The sequence below is a fragment of the Chiloscyllium plagiosum genome, chromosome 4 (assembly GCF_004010195.1).
Source record: "Chiloscyllium plagiosum isolate BGI_BamShark_2017 chromosome 4, ASM401019v2, whole genome shotgun sequence".
NCBI lineage: Eukaryota > Metazoa > Chordata > Chondrichthyes > Orectolobiformes > Hemiscylliidae > Chiloscyllium > Chiloscyllium plagiosum.
The window spans coordinates 44,914,774-44,942,772 of NC_057713.1; the positions used below are offsets into that span (position 1 = coordinate 44,914,774).

The 27,999-nt window shown below is 37.8% G+C and overlaps 1 protein-coding gene across 1 annotated transcript; it reads right to left on the reverse strand.

Annotated features, from left to right (window-relative positions):
- On the reverse strand, positions 1-27,982 carry decr1 (2,4-dienoyl CoA reductase 1, mitochondrial). Its single transcript, XM_043688124.1, has 10 exons — positions 27,810-27,982; positions 21,577-21,779; positions 16,896-16,953; positions 14,796-14,882; positions 11,340-11,487; positions 10,098-10,197; positions 4,571-4,643; positions 3,449-3,595; positions 1,577-1,639; positions 1-1,222 (listed from the first exon to the last, which is right to left on the reverse strand). Exons 1-10 carry the CDS (start codon positions 27,891-27,893, stop codon positions 1,163-1,165), a joined length of 1,023 nt encoding a protein of 340 aa, XP_043544059.1. The 5' UTR covers positions 27,894-27,982; the 3' UTR covers positions 1-1,162.
- Positions 27,983-27,999: the final 17 nt, after the last annotated feature.

Here is a 27,999-nt window from a genome sequence, read left to right on the forward strand (position 1 = left end):
AACTGGTCAAGATTGTTTAATACATGTATTGAAGGTATAAAAGATACATTGTGTAATTTCCATAATTTACAATTAAAGATATTAAAATCAACCCCATAGAAAAGATTTGCATTAATCATTTGTTTCTTTTGTGCCAAATGTCTGTTTTTTTTTTAAAAAAAGTGTAATACTTTCAATTTGAGGGATAACAAATGCCAACAAGTAAAAACAAATTGAAGCTGAAAGTTTCTGGTACTATGCAATTTATTAATGAGTTCATGAAGTTAAAACCCATTTAGTTTTTTCCTTATTTATTTTTCCTGCTTATTTTAACTTGGATTTTGTTCTCTTCATCTGGGATAAACAAACAGACATAGAAAATGTGTACAGGAGATACTTATATACAGAGAATTCAGAGACTGAGAAAACAGAATGAATAAGGTATGAGGAAACTAAACAGCTAAGACAGCTTAAACCAACAAATAGCAATTAAACAGAAATGTTTGCTATTAAAATTATTCTGTACACTTAATATTGATTGCAGACTTATTATAAAAGAACTTTTTGCTTACAATGCAATCACTGGAGCAGTGTGCAGGGCACTGGGTTTAAACTTGCCTTTAATTTGACATGTCAGAAGGAAACAAGTAATTAGAAGTTTTGATTACATAATCTAATATAAAGTCTTATAATTCCATTGTTTAAAAATTTAATTTTCAAGCTAATATCATATGATACATTTCAAAGGGTTAGGACACCACACTGGTATGCATCTCTTTCTTTTCAAAAAGATTTACTAGTTAATTTACAAGCTCAAGGATTCATCTCCTCAATTTCTATCCCATGGCATCACACAAGTGTTTATAACATATTACCTGGGAAACTTATCAGAGTAAGTCAGTTTGTGTCTGCTTCATGCTTGGACTGATTAGAGTAGCAGAACCTCAACAGTGCAATTGTCAAACTATGATTCCACAAGCATTGATAATCTTTTACTGTTATAAACTTTAGCATCAAAATTGTTGCTATAAAAGATATTACAAAAGGTTTAAAAATAAATTGACGAAACTGATTTAAAGTAAATCAACTTATTTTCTTTAAAGTTAAGATGATGCCTGGTGAAAAACACTTGACAAACATTTGTTTAAATTCTGTTCAGTTGTTTGCAAGATTTATGACATACTTAGGAACCTTTGGTCTTCCTGATCAGAGACTCTAACATATCCCATTGTTCACTTGTGACCTAAAATTTTAAAAGAACATGTTAATGTTGCTTGGCAAATCAAGTTCATAAAAGAATTCAAATAGAGATTGAATCCAAAACTAAAGTATTACAAAAAGTAATAGCAATCATTAGCTCCTGCTTTAGTACCAACATGTAATAAAATTTGATTTAGAGTTTTAGTGGTGGTGCAGTATGATGGTGAGCAAAAATGTAGTTTGCTGGAAACCACACCTTTTGGGTTGGTAAAAGGCTGCTGACAGCCTGGATGTCTATGGATATTTTGCTCTGTCTCTTGTGTTTGATGGATTTATGAAATGAAGACTTAAGAAAGGAGTGATATAAGAATGGAAAAATAGCTGAAGTTGACATTACCTTCTGTAGACTGTTAAATTCACCAGCTATGGAAACATATTCAGCACCATCAAAGCGTATGACCTAGAAAACAATATAATCACAAGTTTAATATTCAGTTATTTAAAAATATACTTTACTGCAAAATATAAACAAAATTCACCAGTGACATTTTTTGTGCAGTTGTAATACAGAATACCAGAGATCAAGTTATTGCTTTTATCCAGTAGCTTGAAGAGCCAACTGTTGCCAACTGTTTTCTCCATAGCGACAACTCAGTCAATTTGTCAACCAATTCATGCTATTTCTCAGATATTTATTTTTACAGCATAAATGGTTGTGTTCTTTTGAAAGTTTATAATCTTGCATTTATCCTGATGAGTACAAGAGGAAAACAAATTGGCAACAGGTCTCGCTTTTCAGCATTTCCCCAGATTACTTAATAGCCTTGAACTTAAGCAAGAAAACCAAACTCATGGAAACGTAATAATGAACAACCATCAATAGATCAGATCTAAAGTCTGCTGTACTGCCACAGCTAGTCATGAATGGTAGTGGTTAATTAAACAACTCACTGGAGGCGACGTCACAAATTGGACAGGGCATGGCCTGAACTATGAGAAAAAATTGGATAGACTGGATTTGTTTTCTTTGATGCAGTGAAGATTGATACAAAACCTGAAAAAGATACTTTTGATTGAAGGACACAGATAGGATGGATAGGAAGGCATGTTTTCTATTAAAGAAGGGTGAATAACCAGAGCACATACATTTAAGGTAACAGGTAGGAGTACTGCTCCTCGGATGCTGCCTGAACTGCTGTGCTTTTTCAGCACCACTCCAGTCTAGACTCTGGTTTCCAGCATCTGCAGTCATTGTTTTTACCTAGGAGGCTAAAAGCAGAGCCGAGGAGAATCTTTTTCATTCAGACCATAGAGTTCAGAACTCAATGCCAAAGTTGAATCAGAAACTCTGGTATAAATATTTACGTGCACTATCATAGCTTCCAGCAGAGTCAAAATTAGATTAGTGTAGTCAAGAACATTGTTTATCAGCAGCATGGACACATGAGCTGTTTTGCCTCCTCCTATGCTGTAAGTGTCTATGAGATTTTCAAAACAACCATTTTGTTAAACATCCATAACAGTACAGTAGCCAGTGCAGGCCAGGATAGTGAGAGAAATGGAGAAACATAGGGGATGTTGCACTCAAGCAAGTTTGATGGCTTTGATCTGAGTAGTAGAAATTACAAATTTAGAAGTGCTACCAAAAATAAGTCCAGGTGGCGTGTTGCACTATATCCTTTAGATTGTAGGGAATTGCAGCCATTGTATGCCAATGATAGATGGTGGATGTTGAAGCTTGCGATGGGATGCCAACATAACAATCGTTTCAACTTGGAAGACTGATATTCTTCTGTCTTGTTGCAATTTTGCCCATAGAGAGCACTCTCAGATTTCTGCCTTGTCTCTTGTACTTGATGGAAATTAATGAGGAACCAGTACGGAATCGAGCTCTCCAGTATTTGACCAGTTCTGGGAGACATTGTATTCGTAAAGCTCATCCATTTGAGTTCCTAGTGAAAGGTAACTTCGCTGAATGTCAAGGTTTCAGTTCTGTCTTGTTAGAGCTTTTCATTGCCTGCCTATAGGTTTTATCAAGAGAATGTGTCTTAAATAAATATCAAGCATAATCTAAGTATTAAAGACAAATACTGTAGATGTTTGAAATATAAAATAAAAAATGCCAGAAGTACTCACCATATCTGGAACCATCTGCAGAGAACAGTTAATATTTAAAACTCAAATGAACTTCTATCAGTTTAGATGCTGTCATATCTGCTAACTGTATCCAGTTTATTTTGGTTTTATTTCTTTCCCAAAGTTAACTTACTGCTCCTGAAACCCAGTTGGCATAGTCACTGCAAAGGTAGGTAGCAAGATTGGCAATTTCATTCACAGTACCAAAGCGGCCCATTGGAATTCTCTTCAGCATTTCGTTCTCAAACATACCACTTGGGTCAAGTCGGCTAAAGGCACCCTACAAATAACAGAAAATACAAGTGATTTGCTGCAGAAATAATAAACTGACCAGACAACTTTAATTTGAAAGTCACAACACGTCTCAGTAAAGAAATCTTCAGCTCTGAATTGTAATACAATTACTTCAAAACAAGGAGCTAAATCCAGGCTCAAATTGGCTTGCTAATACACTAGTATTGAAGATTGTTGCACGGCTTTACCTCTATATTGTCTGAAACAAAAATGTCTAATCAATCATTGGCATTAGGTCATATTCATCACCTGAAAAGATACAAGGTGCTGATTTTCTTTGGATGTATATTTTGGCTGAGCTTATCTCTAGGTCACAATGCAGATGAAAAAAAAAGTTGCACCGAGCATGGTTAATCTGCTGTAATTATTTTGAACTCCGTTATTGTCTTTGTAGATAGTTAGAAGTTAATATTGTCTTAATATCCCACAAGGGTAAAACTGAGGGCCACTCAGGCCAGAGCTCCCTGTATGATGGAATGACTGCAAAACATTGGCAGCTTGGTAAGTTATTTAAACTATTATCTTGAGAATTAATTTAAATACATCTCGAAAACAAAATTGGGCAAATATTCAAATTAATTTGAACTAAAAAAACTTGCAAATTGGATATACACAAAAAATTATTTGAAGCTGAAAAATAATGGCTTTTTCCTTCATTCTCAAAAGAGATGTGGTGTCACTGGCAAGTCCAGCATTTGTTGACCACCCCTAGATGCTCTTGAACTGATTGAAATGGCCTAGTTAAGAGTAAATCACATTGCTGTGGGTTGTGTGTCACACGTAGGCCAGACCAAGTGAGGATGACAGACTTTGTTTCCTAAATGTCATTTGTCATGTCAATCATTACATGGTCACTTAAGATTAATTTGGGTAATTTCAGATATTTATTGAATACAAAATTCAATATCGGCTATGGTGGGATTTTCACAAACAAGAAAGTAGTTGGTACAATCACCAATACCTTTGTTTTAATAGGTCCGGGCTGAATCACATTGAACCTCATACCATATCGGCCCCATTCACCAGCGAGTGATCTGTACATTAAAGAGAAAGAAAGATCAGTTTCTGTGTTAGCAAAGGCAAAAAACATTGGAACAACTGAAACTTGAAAAGATAAAACAGGAAATAAAACAAATTTAATTAACAGCATATTTATTAATCATCAAAGACATCACTTCCAAAATACTGAAATCATTCTCTTGTGCAACTTATGATGGTTACCGTTGGGTTAGCTTGAAATGTCACTGCACCCTAATAAATAAAACTATTTCTGAAATAAAATTTGGTGATTTAGACCCTTTGTACTGTTCTGAGAGTCTAATGATATTCCTTTTATCTACCTCTTCAATAAAGAAAACACTACAAAATATCAAAGTGATATTTTCAATACAGTTTAAAAGCTAGGTTGCACAGAAGTGTGAACTCCAGATTTATTTTGGAAACAAATCAGACATCAGTGCATAATACTTCAACAAAATGTCAAACATCAAACCACTAAATATGCCCAAGTTCAAAAAGATTTATCTGCTGTTTTGAAGTTGCATGTCAAAAATTATGAATAAAACATCTACTCAGGACTCCTGCAGAAAAAATCCTTTGCACTGTTGCTTTCAAAGTATTTGACACAGCTCACTTTATATATAGATTCATAAAATAATAGGAAGATATTCTTATCAATATATTTAATGTTACAATTAAAACTTCAGTATTGAGTTGTAGGCAGCATGATTAAACTGAGTGATAGGATGATTACATACATTAAGCTCAGTTCATTTTTAAAGCATATCTAATAATAATAAGAAGCCTATATACAAGCTAGAAATGTTTTGTAAACTCAGAAAATGGTTTCAGAATGGCTAAGAGGGGAATGCAAATGGTATTAATGTCCAGGTAACATGTTCTAGGAATGCCCATGCTCACTGGTGATGTAGCAGTATACAGAACGCTCAGGAAAAAATCAAATCTGCCTGGAAGCATCATTAATTGAATGGACAGAACAAGAGCAGCTACTCCTATAATCACAGGCTGCTTCTCTCTTATGCTTCCTATCGTTCACAAATAAGGCTATTGCAGCAAACACAAATCAGAACCAGTCTGTGATTGGAGGAACATTGAGAGGGTGTCTGGTACAGAGTCATGGGGCCTGAAGGGATTGAATTGAAAGGGCTGGGGGATGAGAGGGAGAGATTTGGCGTCAGAGGTTGTTGGCGTCAGAGGTAAGGGGTATAGGAGAGAGGGAGTTGTGGGGGCAGGAGGAGTATTAGGGGGGGGAAAAGGGTGGGACAAGTTAGAAAAACAGAATGAGGTGGCTAAAAAGGCAGGAGAAAGATGGAATGTTGAGGAAAATAGAAAGCAGAACACTGCAAGATGGGTACGAGAAAAGATGAAAATGAACAGTTTTAAATCAGTCAAAGTCAGGAAAACTGGAAATCACCAAGGTAATGAATTGTGTGCCAACTCAAATGAAATCTCTAGCTTAAGGTTCCTTATGGTTAGGACTATTATGTTGCAGGGGAATATAGTGGATGCTATTGTAGTGGGCATGGTGTCAATTGTTAAATTTAAATTAAAGTTGCAGTGAACATGCAAGTAACTACTTGGTTAAAATCTTTCAGCTTTGTGCACTTTTTTTGCAACAAGAAAAACAGTTGTGACATCACCAGTCTGAAGGTGTGATTAGATGATGACTTTGTTAACTTACACTTGTTGTCAATGTAAATTTAAATAGCATGGTGTCTACAGTTTTATTGTGTTGCATCTTCAGGCTTAATGTAGAGTTGCTAAGTATTAAGGATATTAATGTACTCTAATTCTGCTTATGGGAGACTTGGTACATCAAATCTCTGCAATATATTGATAATTATTGACTAATGTAACAGGATACCAAACTTCATATAACAAGCTAACTTCAATACCCATTGTCCATTTGACCAAGAACGTATAAAGTTATAGAATCACACAGCATGGAAACAGACCCTTCTGTCCAATCAGTCCATGTTGAACATAATCCCAAACTAAACTAGTCTCTCCCACCTGCTCCTGGCCCATATCCCTCCAAAATCTCTCCTATTCACGTACTTATTCATCAATCTAAACGACATTTGGATAAGATTTCAAGATCATGTACAGCATTAATGCAGCAGATTCCGGCAGGGAAGAATGGAAATACAGAATCTACAACACCATGTATTCCTACTAAATTTATTATTCCAAAGTGTTTTATAATAAGCAGACCTGAAATTCCAAAGGATAACATGCCGTGGTGTAAAGGATGGGCAGCAATTTGTGCAGGAATGATGCAATTTAACCAAATAGCCAGACAGTAAATCACAGAACTGTAGCACAATTGTTTTTTTACAAACCACATTTAAGCTTTTATTTACTGAAACACATCATAAACATGGACCTCAAAACTCAGCAGTCACAAGTTCTGTCTGCCTCTGCGCACAAGATTGATTAGAAAATAATCTGTTTAGAGATGTTATTACACACCAATGGAGCTGATAGAACTTGAACCCAGATCTTTTGGCCTAGACATTGGGACACTATCACTGCACCACAGGAGTCCCTCTCCTGTGCACAATGAAACCCCAGTTAACATCCACTGGCTGAATACAAAGAAACCCTCGATTAACTGATTGGAAAGAGGAGATAAACAGGAACAAAGTAGCTTATTTGTACAGGACTTTTGTCAGTGAAATTGGTCCAAGTGCTCAACACAGAACTAATGAAAAAATGGACATGCGGCTAAAAGTGGTTACAAAAAAGTTTGATCAAAAAATTGATGAATGGTTTAAAGGAGGAGCCAGTTGTGGGCAGTTATAGAGAAGTTCAGAGAAGTGTAGACATAGTTGAAAACAATGGAGGAATATCATCCAAGCTCATGGTCAAGAATCCCACGACAGGGAAATGGAGTGTTTGGGGAGAGTGGAAGCTCAGCAGTTGAACAGTAAAAACGGATCAGATAGAGTGCCTTCAAGACCATAAATAGTTTTAAAAATGGGACGACAAATTAAAATTTTAGACTTTAAAGCTTCAGGAGCGATTTAAGTAGCTGGATGATGCGGATAAATTTTGAAAAGGATTAGCAGACTTTAGATAAACTAAAATTTATGGAGCAAGAAAAGTGGAAGGCTGGCCAGGAGATCACTGAAATAGTTGTATCTCAAGGTGGCAAAGGCAAGAAAGGAAGTTTCAGAAGCAGGTAAATTGAGGAAAGTAGAGATAGGTGATATTACCTCAGTTACATTCTCTGTGATGAAGAATGTATGGGCCTGAAAGCAAAGTTCAAGGTCAACAGAACATGAAAGTCACAAAGATACATTAATAATAGGAGGCAGAAAAGCTGCATGCTTGATGGTAAAATTGGGTGGGTGACTCAAAAGGTCATGAAGATGATCCAAAGCACAAGTGAGAAATCTGAAAGCATTTAGAGTCAGTAAGAGTTAGAAAACAACAATTACAAGATCAAATACTGTGTGGGAATGAGACAGGCTCTGATTTTGAAACTAACCCATTGAATATCTACAAATATAAAGAGACAGCACTAGGTTCAAAAATAGTTATTTATATAAATAAAAAAAACACACCTCAAGGCATTATACAGAATCAAAAGCATACAGAAGATAACAGAGCCAAATGAGTTATTAGAACAGGTACTAAAAACTCTGAAAAATGTTTAAAACAGATATAGAGAGGGTTAGGGAGGAAACAACAAAGTTAAGCTTGATTTAGAGATGCCGGTGTTGGACTGGGTTGTACAAAGTTACAAGTCACACAACACCAGGTTGTCAACCACCTGACGAAGGAGCGGCGCTCTGAAAGCTAGTGCTTCCAATTAAACCTGTTGGACTATAACCTGGTGTTGTGTGATTTTTAACAAAGTTAAGCACTTACATCTTTGATGGCATAAGTGCTAATGGTGAGGCAAATCATGGTAAGGATCACTGCAGGCTAAAATTGGGGAAACAAAGAATTTCCTCCATGCCTTCTCTAGAACAACCAGATCCTTCCTATAATGTGATCAGAGATTACACATGCCTTTTTAACCACCTTATCCACCTGTCCTGCTGTCTTCAAGGATCTGTGGACATGAACACCAAGGTCCCTCTGAACTTCAGTAATTTCCAGTATTCTCTCACCATGTAAACACTTGCCTTGTTAGTTCTCCACAAGTGCATTACCTCATACTGTTCCAGGTTGAATTCCATTGATATCTTCCTGCAATTTATGGCTATCCTCCTCACTATTTACCACCTTATTGAAACAAACAGAAGACTCTGATGTGGTTTAACAAGGTACATGCTAAGAGGACGTTTTCACCTTATTTAGAACTGGAAACAGATTTAAATTAAGAAGTGCCTGATTCAGGATGGAGATATGTAGCAAGTTGTTTAGAATTCTCTTCTCCAGTTAGCAACAGATGCTCTGTCATTGGGGATATGGAAGGTAATTGAAAGGGATCAATTAGTTTGGGGTGGGGGGTGGGGGGTGGGTGTGGTGCAAGATGGAATTCAGGCCAACAGCAAATTAGCCCAACATCAAACTGAACTGCTAAACAAAGCAAATTACCTAATGTTCACATAGTTTAAATCCTTTGATATGTTCTCATTATGTTTTAAGAGGGAAGATTGATCTTTGCAAGACTAAACCAGGAGCAAGTTAGAATATTTAAATAAATTTAATCAGATGTCAAATAGATGGAAGGAAAATTATAGGATAAAGAAATAAAAGACAGGAAAAAATCTTTAAACCAATATTTTGTATAAGATAGTTCCAATAACAAAAATCTGAAAAAAATGAGGTTCAATTCTGAAAATTAATGTTGTGGTAAAAGAGTTGCTAGGCAGTAACTAAGATAAATTAAGTTATTTCCATCTGAATGCACAAGTTTTAACCAATGCTGACACGTTTACTGGCTACTTTTTGTAAGGATGTGGGCATCACTGACCAGTCATCCTTAATTGCCCGAAGGGTTGCCCAAAAACTAGCCACATTGCTGTAGGTCTGGAGTCACATTGAAACCAGAGCAGTTAGATCAGAGAAGGATGGTATTAGTGAATCAGATGGGTTTCTCTCGATGATCAGTGGTTTCATGGTCATTACTAGACTCTTAATTCCAAACTGTTGTTGAATTCAAATTCCATTTTCAGCCATGGCACAATTTGAACAGAGATCCCTAGAATATTATTTGTGTCTCTACATTATAACAAAATGATTAATATCACTAGGCCATTGCCTCTCAGGTGACAAATACCATAAAATCACACTTGTATACATACTTCAATTCTGAATCGATCAGTGAGGTATATTAGTTATAGTATAGTTTGTGAAAGGGCAAGAACACATCAGATAGCAATCTATGGCATTCTGCAATATACTGCAGATGTGCAGATACTAAGTGATATTATTCAATGTAGCTTACAATAACAAGGAGTGCTGATAGATCCACAGTTAATCTTACACAAACTATTTCAATTATAACTCACTTGCTCATAGCTTCCACTCCTGCTTTTGCAGAGGCACTGGGCATGACAAATCCTGATCCAGTCTCTGCGTAGATGGTAGTAATAGAGAGGAAACATGCACCTAAAAGACACAAACTACTACAGATTGCAAAATCTTCATTCACTCAGTGAAGCATACATTAGATGAACATGATCGTTGCCTTCTGATCATGTGACAATAAATTATGTTCTGTATTTTCCACATTCAAACTTCCACTCAAAAAAAATGTTTAGTGTATTCTTTCAAGGGATTTGGGTTTTACTGGCTGAGCCAGCATTTATTTCCCATCCCTAGTTTTGCTCGAAGAGGTGATGGCGAGCTGCCTTCATGTACCACTGCTGCTCATTTGGAGAAGTACCTCCACAATGCTGTTCGGAAAGAAGTTCTGGGAATCTGACCCAATGATGGTTCCAAGTCAGAATTGAGGATGGCTTGGAGGGGAACCTATATCAGGCAGTGACATGTATCTGCTACCATTTCCTTCCTGATGATTATGGCCATAAGCTATTAAAGAGTCTTTATGAATTTCTGCAGTGGATTTTGCAGATGTACACACTGCTGTTATTGCACATGGGTGAAGGTGAGGCTGGATGTGTAGCCAAGCTAGCAGGTTGCTATGTTGAAGATGATACCAAGCTGCTTGAGTATTGTTGGATCTGCACTCATTCAGGAAAATGGGAGCATTCCATCACTCTCCTGATTTGTGCGTTCTATTGGTTGACAGGCTTTGGAGTCAGAAGTTGTGTTATTCCACGGAGGTTTCCTAGGGCTAGGCATGCTCCTGCAGATACGGCTAGTCCAGGTTAGTGTCTAGTTGGTGATAACCTCAGGATATATTTACATTGCTAGTGGACTTGTTAGACTTATCCTGGGAGTGCTTGATGCTGCTGATGACTGAAGGTGAAGTATTTCAGTCCTATAGCCAACACTCTTTGCTTTACAAACAAACATATTTCAAATTAAAAAATATGAAAGCAGAAAGTACCACCGGACATTTTACATGCACACAAGCAAGGAGGATCCCACTTTATCAACTGATCCAATAACGTAACACTGAAGTGTCAGTCTAGATAATGGACTTGAATTCAGAAGTGAGAACTGAACCTACAGCCTTAATGAGCATCAAATCCATGTAATCTATTGGACAAAAATCATTCTGTTATTTTGTAATATACTTCAGGATTTTTATACAATGTTTTAAAACACAAAAACATTTTCCTCACCTTTTTTTGCTTTAATCAATTCTTTTCCAATTTCTAGAGTTACATATGCAGTACCATTAAGGACAATATCTACAATAGTTTTAAAAGCATTAGCAGAAAGACGTTCCGAAGGCGAGATGAAGTTTCCAGCAGCATTATTGATAATAACCTAGTGTGCAAAGAAAGAAAATTGCTTTAAAAAATGCACATTCAATGCAGTCTGCAACATCAAAATGCAGTAATGATTCATGCCAGGTTATTATAGTTGGGTAGCAAGATCAACTCAGCAACTATTCAGCGCAGTGTCCAAGAAAATGACTAATGCATTGACAGCACAGCATGCTGAAGCTGTACAATGCAACCGAACACTTGGCTCTGACAGAAGCAAGAACTGACATTGTCAAACTATTCAGGAAAAAGGAGATATCCAAGGCACTTTATAGCACAGAAGGTCATTATTTGTGGAATGATATGGCTGATGATAACATGGTTGCTGATGTACAGAAGTTGATAATCCACTTAATAATGCTATTTATCAAGTCACAGATTGGGACCTGTTAAGTGTTTCTGAAGAGGAGGATAATTTTTATAGATTTAATTCACATTCAGTGTATACAATGCTGCCAAGTCTTATTCTTTTCTGCACTAGGAAAAATATTGCAATTGCATAAATTATATAACACTTGCACAGACTAAATTCACCAAAAAAAAGGATCTCCACAGAGATTACTTACCAAATAAAATTCAATAATAAAAATACTTTTGGATCCTTGAACAATTTTTGGCATTGGTGTAGATGGGAACAGTTTCTGACTCTCAAATGCGATCATGACGTGATGGGGGCTGGATTTTACTCTCTCTAATGTAACGTTCATGTAAAGGTCAAATGCTTAGTTTTTAATTAAACATTTAGTCTTAGAATCTCGACTATTACTTAAGTTTATAAAAGGTAATGAAATGCACCTATGTTGGTATTTAGAAACCAAGAGTCCACTGAGGAGCTCCAAGGTTGGAAATTACAGAGTTGTCCACCTGAATTAAAAAAAATTAGGAACATGAGAAATAGGATCAGGAGGGCTGTACGGCCAGTCGAGCCTGATCTACCATTCAATACATCATGACTGGTGTTCTTTTATATCACTCCCAGTAACTCACTGGGGGCAGGAAACCACCTTCTTCCAACCTTATTCTATTTGTCAGGAATGATTTAAAAGATTGAAAATTCCACTGAAACATTTTCACAAGTTTGATTACATGCAACAAATCACATCAATAAATGAACTGGTTTCACATTCTCTCTCAAAAATAGAACTTTTGAGAACTCATTCAGGAATTAGTCATACACAAGTTATATCAGTATGTAATGAAAGCCAGATACTTCACAGTCAAAAGCCAAATGATGGCGCTTATCAAGTGAGGAACAAATGAGTTATCAGTACCTTTCCTGCTGCAGGGAAATCTATTTCAAAGCTGTCGAGAACAGGATCAGTGAAACCGTCATCACAAGATTTTAGCAGCTTATTGTTGAAGTGCTGCAAGAATAACCTGGACAGCAAAATTAATGTTGCTGTCACAAAATGTCAAGCTGCTATTTGAGCATTTGGACCCTAGTCAACTACTAGGGTCTATCAAGTATTAATATTTAAATCCAACAGTATTTGAACAGCATTAAGGCTGTTGATTGAAATTGATAAATCCACAGGACATTGAGATTTCAAACCAGTAGCAAATCAAAACACTATTCAACTGAAGACTGATAGATGCTACTATAGTCTGGCAAGTGACACACGGAATGTGATCTTAAAATACTACAGTTGAAACCTCTTGATCTACAGATCGATCTTGACCATGACATTTTATATTGGTCCAAATCCAACTAGTGCTCCATGTGAATACTCAAACAGAAATTGGAGAAACTCAGCAGGTCTGGCAGCATCTGGGAAGAGAAAAGAGAGTTAATGTTTCAAGTCCAGTGACCTTTTTTCAAGCTAGAAAAAGTGATATTTATGCTGATTGGGATGGGGAAGAGGAAGAAGAGTTGATTGAGCAGATAGGTTGAGAGGGATCCTAGAGAGAGGGAGAATAAAAGTTTGGCAGACAAAGGGATTGAGATAGTAAGCTGAGCTAGAAAAGAAACTAGACAGGTGACAAAGAGGTCTTCGAGTGGGCGAAAATTAGTCGGTGAAAATAAGGAGATGCCACCTTATCTTCCATCTGGGGTCAATACAGCCTCTATGACTCAATATCTAGTTTAGTCATTTCAGAACCTGAACACCACCTTCCATTTCTTTAATCACCCCCATGTCAGGTGCTGTCATGAAATGCATTGGTTTCAGAACATCCAACCTATTTTCACTCAATGATAGCCCCCATTATCACATTCATTTTTACCCTGGCTTACTGTCTCAATCCCTTAATCTGCCTAATATTTTTTTCTCTCTTTCTGGGCTCCCCTTCTAACTAACCATTCAATCCACATCCTGTCATCGGCATAAATACTTCCTTTTTCTCGATGCCATCAGTGCTGAAGGGTCACTGGACCTGAATGTTAGTTCTGTTTTCTCTCCACAAATGCTGCTGGACCTGAACTTCCCCAATAAGTTCCATTTTTGTGTGTTTTGCAGCAGATTTCCAGCATCTGCATTTTTCGTTTTATGTTACATATGCGTACTGTTTGCTTTAGCTGTACTTTTAATTGACTCTAACTGCATAAAGTCATAGAATAGCCACCTGGCCTATTGTGTTTCTACCAGCTATCTAATAGCATCCCTATGAAATACTAATATTAGTGTGTGCACGTACCAAAGTCAATTAATGTAAATATTTTACAATAACATAATTAATTCACACCTGCATGCTCCAGGACTAAGCCTCATACAAAGGTCTCAGAGGCTTGTTTAGGTAAGGTGCATCTCTTCAACCCAACAAAACAATAGATATTAGCGAGTTTTGAGAAGATTTGTAGCTCAGGTTGAGTTTCTGAATGCAGGTTTGCTTGCTGAGCTGGAAGGTTTGTTTTCAGACGTTCCGTCACCATACTAGGTAACATCTTCAGTGAGCCTCTGAGTGAAGCATTGGTGGTGTAGCCCACTTTCTATTTATGTTTGCATTTCCTAGGGTTGGTGATTTAATTTCCTGTGATGACATCATTTCACCACAGGAAATGGCATCACCAACCCTAGGAAATGCAAACATATAAATAGAAAGCTGGTTACACCACCAGTGCTTCACTTGGAGGCTCACTGAAGATGTTACCTAGTATGGTGACGGAACGTCTGAAAATGAATCTTCCAGCTCAGCAAGCAAACCTACATCCGCTAACAATAGATATAGTTGGCACAAGGAGAATGAAAGCTTTCAACATGGGGAGATTTCTATTTTCTTAATTCATTGGAACCTGGTGTTTTTGCAGTTAATTTATCCCTGTGTCAGGATCGCACATTGAAGCCTTTCAATACCCTTACTTGGTGTACTCACATCAGGAAGTCCTGTCATTTTAGACATTTGCTCCACTGTAGATTTCACAGCGTTTGGATCTCTCACATCACACTGAATTGCATGAACCTAGAGGAAAAGTGTAACAACTTTAATTGCTCCTGTAAAATTAAGCGATTTGGCCTGTATTATGGTGTTCACTACTTTCTACATAAGTCCTATTTACCTAAGGTTAGCAGAGACAGGAACTATACATTCTTAATCTCACTGTTACAGTGGGGGAAGACAGAGTTATTGGCCTGGATTTCATAGAGAGACTATTGAAAGAACTATGCTCACTGCTTATTAAGCTACCAGGTCTCAGATATCCAGAAACTGTAATTGCAGACTTTGAGCAGCAATTTACTCACATTGGGTATCTGATGCCAGGAACAAATCAATGCCTTTGGAACTAATCAAATTGAGGCATCTTTTGTGACAATTGCAGTCCAAATCAGGAAATAGAGTAATCAACTAACTACCAATATTTCAAACTTTCAAGCTTTGTTACCAGACTAAAGTGATTTATTATTTGTAGGAAAATTATAAATATATTATGCAAGTAAAAATCTATTTCAGAGGGTAACATGCCCCATCTTCGATTTGCAGCTGCTGAATGACCCATTTCAGCAGTTTTCAGTTGAGATCTTCATTAATTAGCAACTAAACAGAACAAACAGCTAGAAAGAACTGAACAGCATGAAGATGAGAAACTAAAACTAATTATAGTAAGGCGATATGTGAAATGTCAAAACATCACAATTATCAGCTGATTTCACGGTACAGTTTCATCTCTTAGGCAAGTCTTCCAATGCATTTTTTCACAGTGCTACACTCGAGAGTGTCAAGCTCCTGGGAGTGGTCATCCACAACAAATTTTCTTGGACTCTTCAAGTGGACGCACTGGTTACAAAGGCGCAACAATGTCTCTTCTTCCTCAGGCATCTGAGGAAATTTGGCATGATGGCGAATACCCTTGCCAACGTTTATAGGTGTGCCATCGAGAGCATTCTATCTTGATGTATCACTACCTGGTATGGCAACTGTACCTTCAAGATCAGAGACGGTTACAGAGTGGTGAACTCCGTCCAGATAATCACATAAGCCAACCTCCCAACTATAGAATTCACTTACCAGGATCCAACCCACCCTAGTAATGTTTTTCTACAACCTCTATTATCAGGGAGAAGGTACAGAAGCCTGAACACAAGAACCAGCTGGTTTTGTAACAGGTTCTACCCTACTGTTATTAGAATACTGAATGGAATCACAAAATCTTAACATTCACCTGTACTTGTGTTTTTGTTTTTGCTGCTGTTTTCCTATTATTTACTTAACTATGTGGTCTGCCTATATTGCTCACAAGACAAAGCTTTTCACTGTGCCTCGGTACATGTGACAAATTCAATTCAATTAAATTTAGAAATTAGTACAAGTAAATTCCTGGGCAATGAGAAACAAAGCATGTCATTTAAATTGGCTCCTACTGACTGCCTGTTGTTTATCAGAAGTGTTTTAGACAAACATTGAAAACATCACTCAGCTTACTGTTCATTATTTCTAATTGTGATCCCACTTAAAATTGCAACAACTTCACGATATTTTTGTGCTGTAATCATTCAAAAATAGTATTGGATTTTTATACTAAACATTTGTAGTTGCACACCCAGCAAAATTTTAAGATTATTTTAACCCTTAGCAAATTTTGTAGAACATTAACACTCAGATGAAAAGTGAAGCTGGGGAAACAGCAACACCTACTGTAATAAGTGGAAGAAATTTCAGCTCATAACAATGAATTTATATTCATAACTGTGCTCCAAAACGATAAAAAAATTATAAAGCTGTCGAATGAGATATTTGTCCAGGATAATCCTATGCATCATGTTTTAAGAATGAAAGATATTTACAATGATTTTAGTGGAACTTGACTGACAAAGTTTGGTTGACAACCAGATTTTCCAATGGCTAGTAGTTTGAAAGCTAATATCAATAAAATACCAATAAAACCACAGACATTCTAGTAAGGACAGTCAGAGAGACATGCGCAATGAATTCAATTGTTCATAAATTTACTTCTGAATTGAGATTACAACCAATTACCTTGTTTCCAGTTTGCAAAGAGATTTCTTCTGCTGTTTGCTTCAAAACATCTAGTTTTCTAAAAGGCAAACATTTCTAATGTAAGGAATTAGTTTTGATTATTTTGTAGATGTAGCACAAGTTTATTTTGCAGATGCAGCACTACTTTATTTTGTTAGCAATTTAAAATTGATAACAACAAACAATATAGGACCAAAAGGTGTACACACTGTGGGTAGAGTTGAGGAACCGCAAAGGAAAAAGACCCTGATGGGAATTACGACAGACCCCCCAGCAGCACTCAGGATATGGGGCAGAAAATAAATCAGGAAAAAGGCATTATTACAATAATCGTGGTGGCCTTCAATACACAGGTGGACTGGAGAAATCAGTTTGATAGTGAACGCCAAGAAAAGGAATTCACAGAATAGCTACAGGATGTTTTTTGGAGCACCATGTGGGAGAGCCCTCTACGGCACAGGCAATTCTGGATTTAGGGATGTGTAATAAAACAGAATTGATTAGGTGAAGGAACCCCTCGGGCAAGTGACCATAATATGATAGAATTCACCCTGTAATTTGCAAGGGAGAAGCTGGAATCAGACTTAAAAATATTACAATGATAACGACAATGACATGAGGGAGGAGCAGTCCAGAATTGATTGGGAGGGGAGCTGAGCAGGAAAGACAATGGAGCAGCAATGACAAGAGTTTCTGGGAGTAATTCAGGAGACATAGTAGAAATTCAATCTGAGGCAGGAGAAACATACTAAGGGGAGGGAAGGCAACTGTTGCTGATAAGGTACATCAGGGATAGCATAAAACCAAACAAAAAAATGTGGTGAAGATTAGTGGGAAGCCAGAGGATCAGAAGCTTTTAAATACCAGCAGACGACAACTAAAAAGGCAACAACAAAGAAGAGAAAAACTACAAAGGTAAGCTAGCTAGTAGCATAAAAGATTGCAATATACTGGAAAATGACTAATATAACACTCTCTGTGTGGAGTTTGCATATTCTCCCTGCGTCTGAGTGGGTTTCCTCCGGGTGCTCCGGTTTCTTCCCACAGTCCAAAAAATATGCAGGTTAGGTGAATTGGCCATGCTAAATTGCCTGTAGTGTTAGGTAAAGGGGTAAATGTAGGGGAATGGGTCTGGGTGGGTTGCGCTTCGGCAGGTTGGTGTGGACTTGTTGGGCTGAAGGGCCTGTTTCCACACTGTAAGTAATCTAATCTATAAGTGCAATGTGAGCACTAATTTTGATAGGGCTAGAATACAAGAGAAGTAATATACTTTTGAGGCTGTATAAGGCTCTGGTCAAATCGCATTTGGAACTTGAAGAGCAGTTTCTGGTCCTATATCTAAGGAAAGATATGCTGGTCTTGGAAGGGGTCCACAGGAGATTTAAAAGACTGATCCCAGGAATGAAGGGCTTGTCTTATAAGGAGCGGTTGAGGATTCTGATGGCTGGATAGAGTGGATGTGGAGAAGAGGATTCCAAAAGTAGGAGACAAGAACCCAAGGGCAAAGCCTCAGTGTGAAGTGACCACCCTTTAAAATTAAGATGAGGAGGAATTTCTTAAGTGAAAGGGTTGTGAATAGATGAAAATCATTTCCACAGAAGGCTATGGAGGCCAAGTTATTGAGTTATTTTAAGACCGGGATAGATGGTGTCTTGGTTAGTAAGGACATCAAGGGTTATTGGGAGAAGGCATGAGAACAGAGTTGAGAAACATCAGCTATATTGAATAGTGCAGCAGACTTGATGGGCTAAATGGTCTGATTATACTCCTTTACCTTATGTTCTAACCTTGTGTGTTTAGGGCAAGGAACTGGGGTTTAACAGGCCTTGATGAAGAGGCATTGGTCTCGCATTAGCTCCCATCCAACTGACGAGATGTCAACACCTTACCAAGATTCCATCCAATAATCCTTGGAGCACTGTCTTATACAACTACCATTACATTGCTATCTTTTCTTTAGTTTTCATTGTCTCTGAAAGTGTTACCACCTTCCTGATCTACATTTATCCTGGATTGTCTGACATCCTGCAGAAATTCAACAGGTTGATGATGTCAAGGTCACAAGTTCCATAAACTTGGCCGTTATCCTTTGAATTTAGAAGGTTGCGTTGCCAGGGTTGGAGGATCTGAGCTACAGGGAGAGGCTGAACAGGCTGGGGCTGTTTTCCCTGGAGCGTCGGAGGCTGAGGGGTGACCTTATAGAGGTTTACAAAATTATGAGGGGCATGGATAGGATAAATAGACAAAGTCTTTTCCCTGGGGTCGGGGAGTCCAGAACTAGAGGGCAGAGGTTTAGGGTGAGAGGGGAAAGATATAAAAGAGACCTAAGGAGCAACTTTTTCACGCAGAGGGTGGTATGTGTATGGAATGAGCTGCCAGAGGATGTGGTGGAGGCTGGTACAATTGCAACATTTAAGAGGCATTTGGATGGGCATATGAATAGGAAGGGTTTGGAGGGATATAGGCCGGGCGCTGGCAGGTGGGACTAGATGGGGTTGGGATATCTGGTTGGCATGGACGTGTTGGACTGAAGGGTCTGTTTCCATCTGTACATTTCTATGACTCTATGTGTTTAAAATGTTTAAGGAATTCTGCAGGATATTTCCTCTGGTCTGCGAGGCCGGTAACATACAGCACAAACTTCAGAATACAGTAGTTCCTTTTGGAATGAAAAGCAGAAAGAACTGTGAAATGTAAATCTGGACTCCCCCACTCAAAAGATTGTGGAAGATATGTCAATTACAAATTTCAAAATTGAAATCAATAGATGTTTTATTAAGAAAAGGCTTTCAAGAGATGTGAACAAGCATTGATTTCTAAGCCCATTGCTGCCCTTACAAAATAAACCAAAATGTTAGATAACTGACACTGTGACAAGTGCTGTGATTAATACTTCTTTAATTGCTAATTATTCTTCAGCAAGTAAACGCATGCTTGGATTATTGATCTAAATTTTGTGTTGGTAATGCTGAACAAACTCTGTAGTTAGTCCACTAAAACTGAGAGCACCTTTAAGAGCTGTAGAACAATGCAGAAATGTTGTCCACTAAACAGTGGTATGAAATGTCAGATTTCTTCATTTAAAATTTTTAAAAATCCATACCTGTAATGAAAAATTTATCTTTATATTGGCTTTAATTTATTTTGTTATCTGAAAAATTAAGGTAGATCTAAAGGGTAATTAATACTTTGTTGTGATTGGCTGCTTACCTTGCTTGCTTACATCTGTGCTGTTGGATGGCTAGAGATCACCCTTTAACCTGTCATCAAGAAAGGGAAAGTCCAGCTTTGTAAGAGATCAGGAGCAGGCACCATTGCTGTTTTAGACTAAAACATAACCTCAAAATTGTAGGAGTGTGGCATCATGACTTTGTTTTGGTGCTGTTTTTGTGGACAGTGCCCCATGTGGAAAAGGCTGGGTGTACGTTTTGTTCATTGTAGATGTAACATTAATTTCTAGATAATTTTGTTCTTTTTTAAACTCCAGTTTTCTGTCTTCTACTGGACATCCTCATTGCTTAGAATTTGTGCACTCGGTGATCATCTTTCAGAACATTGCCCAAATGCACATGGCTCACGAGAGTCTTGATGTTGAATGGCAGAAAGCTGTTTCATTGTGGAAGATAGCATGACTTCGCCTGTTCCTGACTTTACCTAATAGCTACATACGCGCAATGTTATTAGGGATCCCTGAGTGATCATTATGAACTTGGTCAACTCTTCTCTTGTACAAAGGAACTGACCAAATGCTCTTGCCACAGCACAGATTACTTATGCCTTGGTTTTGAGGTTGTCATCTCTCCTACTGGTTCCAGAACCATAAGTACTGAACAGCTACTGGCTTCTCACACAAGTGGATATTCTTTATCTATCTGGCTATTCCTCTGTAAGGAGTATCACAGCCTAAGCAGACACTGATCTTAACGAGTACTCAAAATGATACTGTTTTTCAGCATTGGGTTGTGACTAGAGGGAGAATTATCTTTGCTCCCTTTGTGTAACCCGGGAACATTGAAGAATATTGGCATTTTCCTAGCTAATTCAGCATATAACAGGAATTAAATTTGAAATCTTTCATGGACCATGTACTTCACTTCCACAACAAAAACAAAGCTATCAAGGAACCAAAAGTAATTGTTTAAATGGTACAACCCAAGTCGAAGAGGGTGGTGCTGAAAAAGCACAACAGGTCAGGCAGCATCCGAGGAGCAGGACAGTTGACGTTTCAGACATAAGCTCTTCATCAGGAATGAAGTGCTTATTCCTGATGAAGAGCTTATGCTCAAAATGACAACAACTGCTCCTCGGATGCTGCCTGACCAGCTGTGCTTTTCCAGCAGTACACTCTTCGACTCTGATCTCCAGCATCTGCAGTCCTCACTTTCTCTTAAGTGGTACAATGCATCAAGAAAATGTTTAGCTGTAATGCAACTCAGAGAAGTCTTGTAGTATATCTCATGAAGTTTTGATTTACTTTTATTCATTCATGGGATGTGGACATTGCTGGCACGACAGAATTTATTGATCATCTGTACTTACCTTGGTGAAGTTTACCTTAAAAATGAATCAGTTTTAATGTACCTTAAGTACATAACAAAGGAAAAAGTAGCTATGGATACAATATACTGAAGTTAAGCAACATTGAGGAACATCATTCACCGTGTACATTTCATTTACTTACCTACTTGCAATAACACATTCAGCACCCAAAGAGGACAGGGCAGTTGCCATTCCCTTCCCGAGTCCAGTACCTCCACCAGTGATAAAGGCTACTTTACCCTGAAATGTTCCAGGAGGCAGCATCAGTGTTTCCATTTGAGAAAGCCTTATGTTTTGAGCAGAGTCATTACTTTGGTACAGAATCTTGGCTTCTCGATTGAAAAACTGCAGACAAAAATACAACACAATCAAAACTATTTTATGTGACCAAAAAATAACAATTTAAAGCGTTTCATTAGTATTATCACTGCTTTTCCTAATGCAACTTATAAACCACACAATTTTCAACAATATGCCTGGTTACTTCCATTATACCTCAATCAAAACCGAACATTTAAAAGGTTTACATCCAGTAATCTCAAGAGTAATAACTTGCAAACACTTTCAAACTTAAAGATGCTTGTTTGAAGCTGTACTCTAAACTGTTCAAATGACAGCTGTGTGTTTAAATGAAGGACTAGAAGTTGAGTACCAATAAATCTATCAGCCTACTACACAAAAGCTTAATTGATAGTTTGCTTCAAAGGATCTTGCGCTCAAATTGAGTTGCATTTACTCACAATATAAAAAGTCAATGTACTTTTTATTACGATAGACAACTGATATGAAAATATATATCAAAAGATGTAAATACAAGATTTTTTTTCACAAAGCTTACAAATTAAAAGGTTCATCACTGGAGTGTTAATATTGCAAATAATGATTCCATTGATTGCACAGGTAAAAAAGAGGCTCAAGACTTCTGGCCATACTCATCTGAACATGTTGGATCTCAGAAGCTAAGCAGACTCAGGCCTGGTTAGTACTTGGATGGGAGACCACCTAGGCTTTCTTCCCTTTCCAACTCCATTTTGATTTAGCTCCTGACCTCTCCCCATCACTTCTTACATGATAGCATTGCCCATAATAGACTTTGCTTATTAGTGTTTCATTAACCACATGGGTGCTTTCCTGGTGGTGAAGAAAAAAAAAGAATAATAAAAATCTTTGCACAATGATGTCTTTTTATTGTGTCACTGTACATAAAAAAATATACACAGCCACAGGTGATTTGGGGAAAGTATAAGCATTACACTTGGGTCTTCTTGGGTAGAAAAATGGGCTCACTGTAAGAACTTAAATTTAAAGATGGGTGTATATATTCAATATTCTATTGGAAATCCTCTTTGGGAGCAATAAGAAATGTTTGCCCAAAGAATTATATGCAGAAAACGGTTTTATTGGGACAATGTACATTCAATATAGGGTGGAGTTGAGAAGTGACTGAGGAGCCATCTTGCTATCAGAAAGGAAACCTTAGAAAGTGATTTCTAAAATAAAATGGGCTGTTAAAGAGTTACACAGAAAGATACTTGTGCCAAGAAATTATTAGAGACCCTCCAAGGAACATACCTGAAGGAAAAAGGATAACAGAATAAAAAAAGAATTGGTTTGGGTTTCTTTGATTAAATATTTTTGTTTACAGTAGGAATATGACTATTACATGGAATATGTAAAAATGTTACTAATTTGTATAAGGTAAGATATAGAATATGAAATAGAATTTGATTTTTATCAGGTTTGTTCAAAGACTTTGTATATCTTAAAAGTTTCATTTATAGAGAAGAGGAGAATCGGATGATATTGCAAGTAGTTAAGATAGTTACTGGGATTAATTAACTGAATAAAGGGAGAAACTGATTGGACTGATGGTGAGGTATGCTCTAAGATTAGGTACCCAATAAACTCCATAACAAATGTGTTTTGTTGTCTAATTCACTAATTGGCTTTGATCTAAATTGATATGAAGTTCAGTTAAATTTTCATACTTACTGCAGTGTGGGTTATACTGTTACGAATGCAACTGCAGTGGGAATCAAGGTTTCAAAAGTTTTCATTCCAGAAATATACATTGTCAATAACCTCCACAGAGATTCTGATCTTCCATTCTGACATGCAAATTGACAGTCCAACTATTTTCTTGAAATTTCTACTGAATTTACAACAAGGAGAAAGTGAGGACTACAGATGCTGGAGATCAGAGTTGAAGAGTGTGGTGCTGGAAAAGCACAGCTGATCAGGCAGCATCTAAAGAGCAGGAGAGGTGATGTTTCAGGCATAATCCCTTCATCAGGATTTCCTGAAAGAGTTATGCCTGAAACGTCAACTCTCCTCCTCAGATGCACAGCTGGTCAGGCAGCTTTCCCAGCACCACGCTCTTCGACTGTAAATTTACAACAGATCAGCACACGTGGCAGTTAAATCCCATTGCAGTGTTTACAGAAGTTCAAAACATTACATGCACATTTTGATGTGAAAAGAAAATTAGTTCCCATCGTCCTAGCAAACAGTAGGGCTGCTGTCAGAGAAAGGATTGCTAGTGGTTTAACCCATGTCACCAAGCCTCAGGAGAGGACAAGAATCCTTCATGGTAACCTCAGTTAGTGCAACCTGTGCTGTTATCGAGCCAGGAGAAAGTGAGGTCTGCAGATGCTGGATCACAAAGTTGAAACTTTATTGCTGGAACAGCACAGAAGGTCAGGCAGCATCCAGGGAACAGGAGATTCGACGTTTCGGGCACAGGCCCTTCTTGCTATTTAAACTGGTGTCCTAGTCATGCTGAGTGCAATGTTAAAGAATTTATATTATTGATTTTTCTATTTTTGCTTCCTAACAATTGATTCTCCAGCATCTGCAGTCCTCACTTTCTCCTAGAAGATTCTTCATCAGAACAGTCTAGTTTAGTCTCAGACTGTTGTCAAGAAGTATCAATTGTTAGGAAGCAAAAATAGAAAAATCAATAATATAAATTCTTTAACATTGCACTCAGCATGACTAGGACACCAGTTTAAATAACAAGTGGGTGCTGGTTGGTCAGACCATCTTTATCACAGAGAAACAGCAGGTATGGTCAACTATTAATCTCAGCATTCAGACCAAGCAGGTAGACTGCAATTGATCAGGTTGTTGTTATTGGAATGCAGCAGATATTGTATTATATTATATCCTATTATATTTTCTCTGCCCAATGACAATGATGCAAATGTATTTAAATTCCTTTTGTCATGAAGTAGCATCCTGTATATTAATATGTAACTTTTATCATGCAGAAATGTAGCATACTGAACCTGGATTTTTTTTTATTCAACTCGTTCACAGCTGTAATTGTATACCTTTAGAGCAGGTGTCATTTGAACCCGGGCCTCCTGGTTCAGAGGTAGGGACGTTACCATTAGATATTTTATAATCATGCTCTTTAGTTATGCAACACCTCTGCAGCAAATGCATGTTCAACCCATGTCACTTCATCCAGAGGTAAGCATACTATCAATGTGACATGACAGCGCTAACAAATTATTAATCAAAGTTACTCTGACACCTCTGGATCAGGTGGGACTTGAACCTAGGCCACTTGGCTCAGAAATAAATTCATTACCACTGTGCCACAAGAGCCATCAGTAAATGCTCAAATCTGTGTCGGTACTATCATTTGAGGCATGATACGATTATACATCTGCAGGATCCAGGAGTGTCAGCCAGGCAAAAGATTGTAACCAGATTGGAATATCTTTTACTAAAGCAAATCAAGACACACAAGTGTTCAGATGCACTTATGGAGCAGGTAGGATTTGTGTACAGATAGCCTGACCCAAACTGACAGTAAAAGGTGCCAAAGATCACAGCAGGTCAGGCAACATCCATGGAGAGAAAGCAAGCTAATGTTTCAAATCTAGATGACTCCTGAGGAGAGCACTCCTGAGGAGTCATCTGGACTCAAGATGTTAGCTTGCTTTCTCTCCATTGATGCTGCCTGACCCTCTGTGAGCTCCAGCATCTTTTGTTTTCAGCCAGATTCCAGATGTAGTGACACTCCATTGTGCTCTCCATGAGGGCTGTACTCAGTGAGCCTAACAATCTTACATTGGTTTATAGAGACGGAGACGGATTTCTGGTGTAATTCTTAGTCTGAATTATTTCAGACATGTCCAATAGTAGAATCACACCTGTGGTCAACACAAGTGATCTGAAGATTGCAAGCATAAACTGGTGAGCATAATTGATATGCTGACTACAAATGGTCAATGGAATGTGGCATTTAATGCACATTTAAGGAGTTGGGGCTGGTAAGGTTAAAAAAATAATTTTAACAGGGGCTTGGCTGAAGTATTAAATGAATACTTCCATTAGAAAGTGATGTTACCCACATGGAGGAGGTAGTTCAAACAACTGAAAGGTTTAAAATTGATAGAGTATGGATTAGGTGGATTAAAAATACCAGGACCAGACAAAACACAAAGAATATGAAGGGAAACCATTACATATTGTAGAGGCAGTAGTCAATTTTCCAATCAGGTGACACTAGTGAACTAGAAATTCACAATTGCCAAAAAGCGTAAATATAAGATTAGCAAGTAAAAGCCAGATACTTTAACCCCACTGGTGAGGCTACTTCTAGAATTACAATTCAACATTAACTGTTAGTGAAAAATCAGATTTAATTTAATTACTTTAGCGAGATAATAAATGGGTGATAAGGTTAATATGAACTTTCAAAAGGCATTTATAGTATTAATAACAGGTTTGATTAAAAGTTGAGTGATGGAATAAGATAATAACAAACAAATTATTCCCGACTGGCAGGAAATGCAACATTGACAGTTGATTTTCAAACTGCAGGAAGAATGTGATGGAGCTCCCCAGATTGGTGTTAGGACCCCCATACTTTGTGTGGGGAAGTTGTACAGTAATAGTCTAGTCATATGTACAGGGTACAATTTCAATTTGCAAACAATACTAAATTTAATACTTAAACTGTGCATTGTTCAAGAAAGTAAGGTTAATGGAATAGCCTGCCAGATGGAGGGATAATTTTAATGCGAGAATACTTATAGGAATTGAGGGAAAGAACATTCAGAGACAAAGAAAACAATTCTAAACTGGGTGCATAAGCACCTGCATGTGCAGGTACATCTATCATTGAAGATGGTAACACAAGTTTAGGGAGTAGTTAAAGCATAGGATTTTATTAATAGGCATTAAACTCAAAGGCTAGGTTAAATCAGTGAAATATTGATTTGGCCCTAACTGGAGTCTTGAGTACATTACAGGGCACCACACTTTAGGAACATGAAGATATCTGAAAGGGTCTAAAAATAATTTAGAAGAACTGTTCCACAGATGAGGACCTACATTTACACGGGTAGGTCAGAACAGTCTTCCTGAGGAGATTTAGTCAAGTTCCAAATTACAAACAATTTGCAGAGTAAAGAAAAACTATTTCCACCATTAACAGTACCAAGACACATATAAGGGTAACAACAGGGACAAAAATATTTTCATACAGCAAGTTTTTAAAACTTAGGAATGTACTGGCACATAAGTATTTCCAGGAGTATCTTGTGAATATTGCAATTTTCTATTCACCTAATTTACACTGATCAAACAATGTGTGGAGATGGACCTTGCTGCAATGCACTTAATAAGTAATATGGGCCAAACACAGGCAAGTGGGACTGGTTTGGCTTTGAAACAAGGTCAACGTGGACTATATGATTGACCGTATATGGTGGAGACAGTTGGATTATTGTGAAGGCAGGAGGTGACAGAATGGGGCCACGTAAACTGCTCCTTCAGGGTACACACAATACAGGCTTTGCTGATTGTATAACTTTAAAATATTGGACGTCAAGACTTCACTACGTTTACGTGACGAAGTTGGAGAGACTCAACAGGTCAGCCAGCATCTGTGGTGAGAAAAACGGTTAACGTTTCAAGCCTAGTACAATTCTTCGTTATATGTGACTTATAGGAGCCAGTGTTGAACTGGGATTGATAACGCTCACACAAACAAACGCCAGATTAAAGTCCAACAGGTTTATTTGGAAGCACTAGCTTTCCACAGCGGCATTCCTTCATCAGGTGGTTGTGGAGAATGATCACAGATGATCATGATCTTATTCTCCACAACCACCTAATGAAAGCTAGTGCTTCCAGATAAACGTGTTGGACTAGAGCCTGGTTTTGTGAGATTTTTAACTCCGTTATATAGAGATTGGTTGGCCCTGCTTCTTCATCAGCTCTCATTCCAAAAAAACGTGAACTCAGTGCGTCTTTCGGCACGATCTGATCTGTTCAAAGTCTCCACGATTAAGTGAACTCCGAAGCCAATCCCCCGACCAACTCACTGAACTATTTATTAAAGCAGCAGCACCTCACCCGCTCAGTGCGGCTAAACCGAGCCGCGGTCACAATAAACCTGCGCCACAATCCTGACCGCTTCAAAGCGACACAAACAGCCATTACTCCTTCAAATGAGGTAAAACAAACTGAAACTTTATTAACGGACACTCTCGCCTCCTCCCCCACGGATAAGGAAGGCGGTCACATGGTGCGCGCCTCACTTCCG

What these genes read in the sequence shown, in the direction of transcription:
- decr1 (XM_043688124.1), bottom strand. Translation starts at nt 27,893, where the DNA reads ATGGCTGTTTGTGTCGCTTTGAAGCGGTCAGGATTGTGGCGCAGGTTT. An exon ending in GAATGTGTTATTGCAAGTAG is followed by an intron (nt 16,954 to 21,576) that starts GTAAGTAAATGA and finishes TTTGCCTTTTAG; the next exon opens with AAAACTAGATGTTTTGAAGC. An exon ending in AATTTAACAGTCTACAGAAG is followed by an intron (nt 1,223 to 1,576) that starts GTAATGTCAACT and finishes TTAAAATTTTAG; the next exon opens with GTCACAAGTGAACAATGGGA.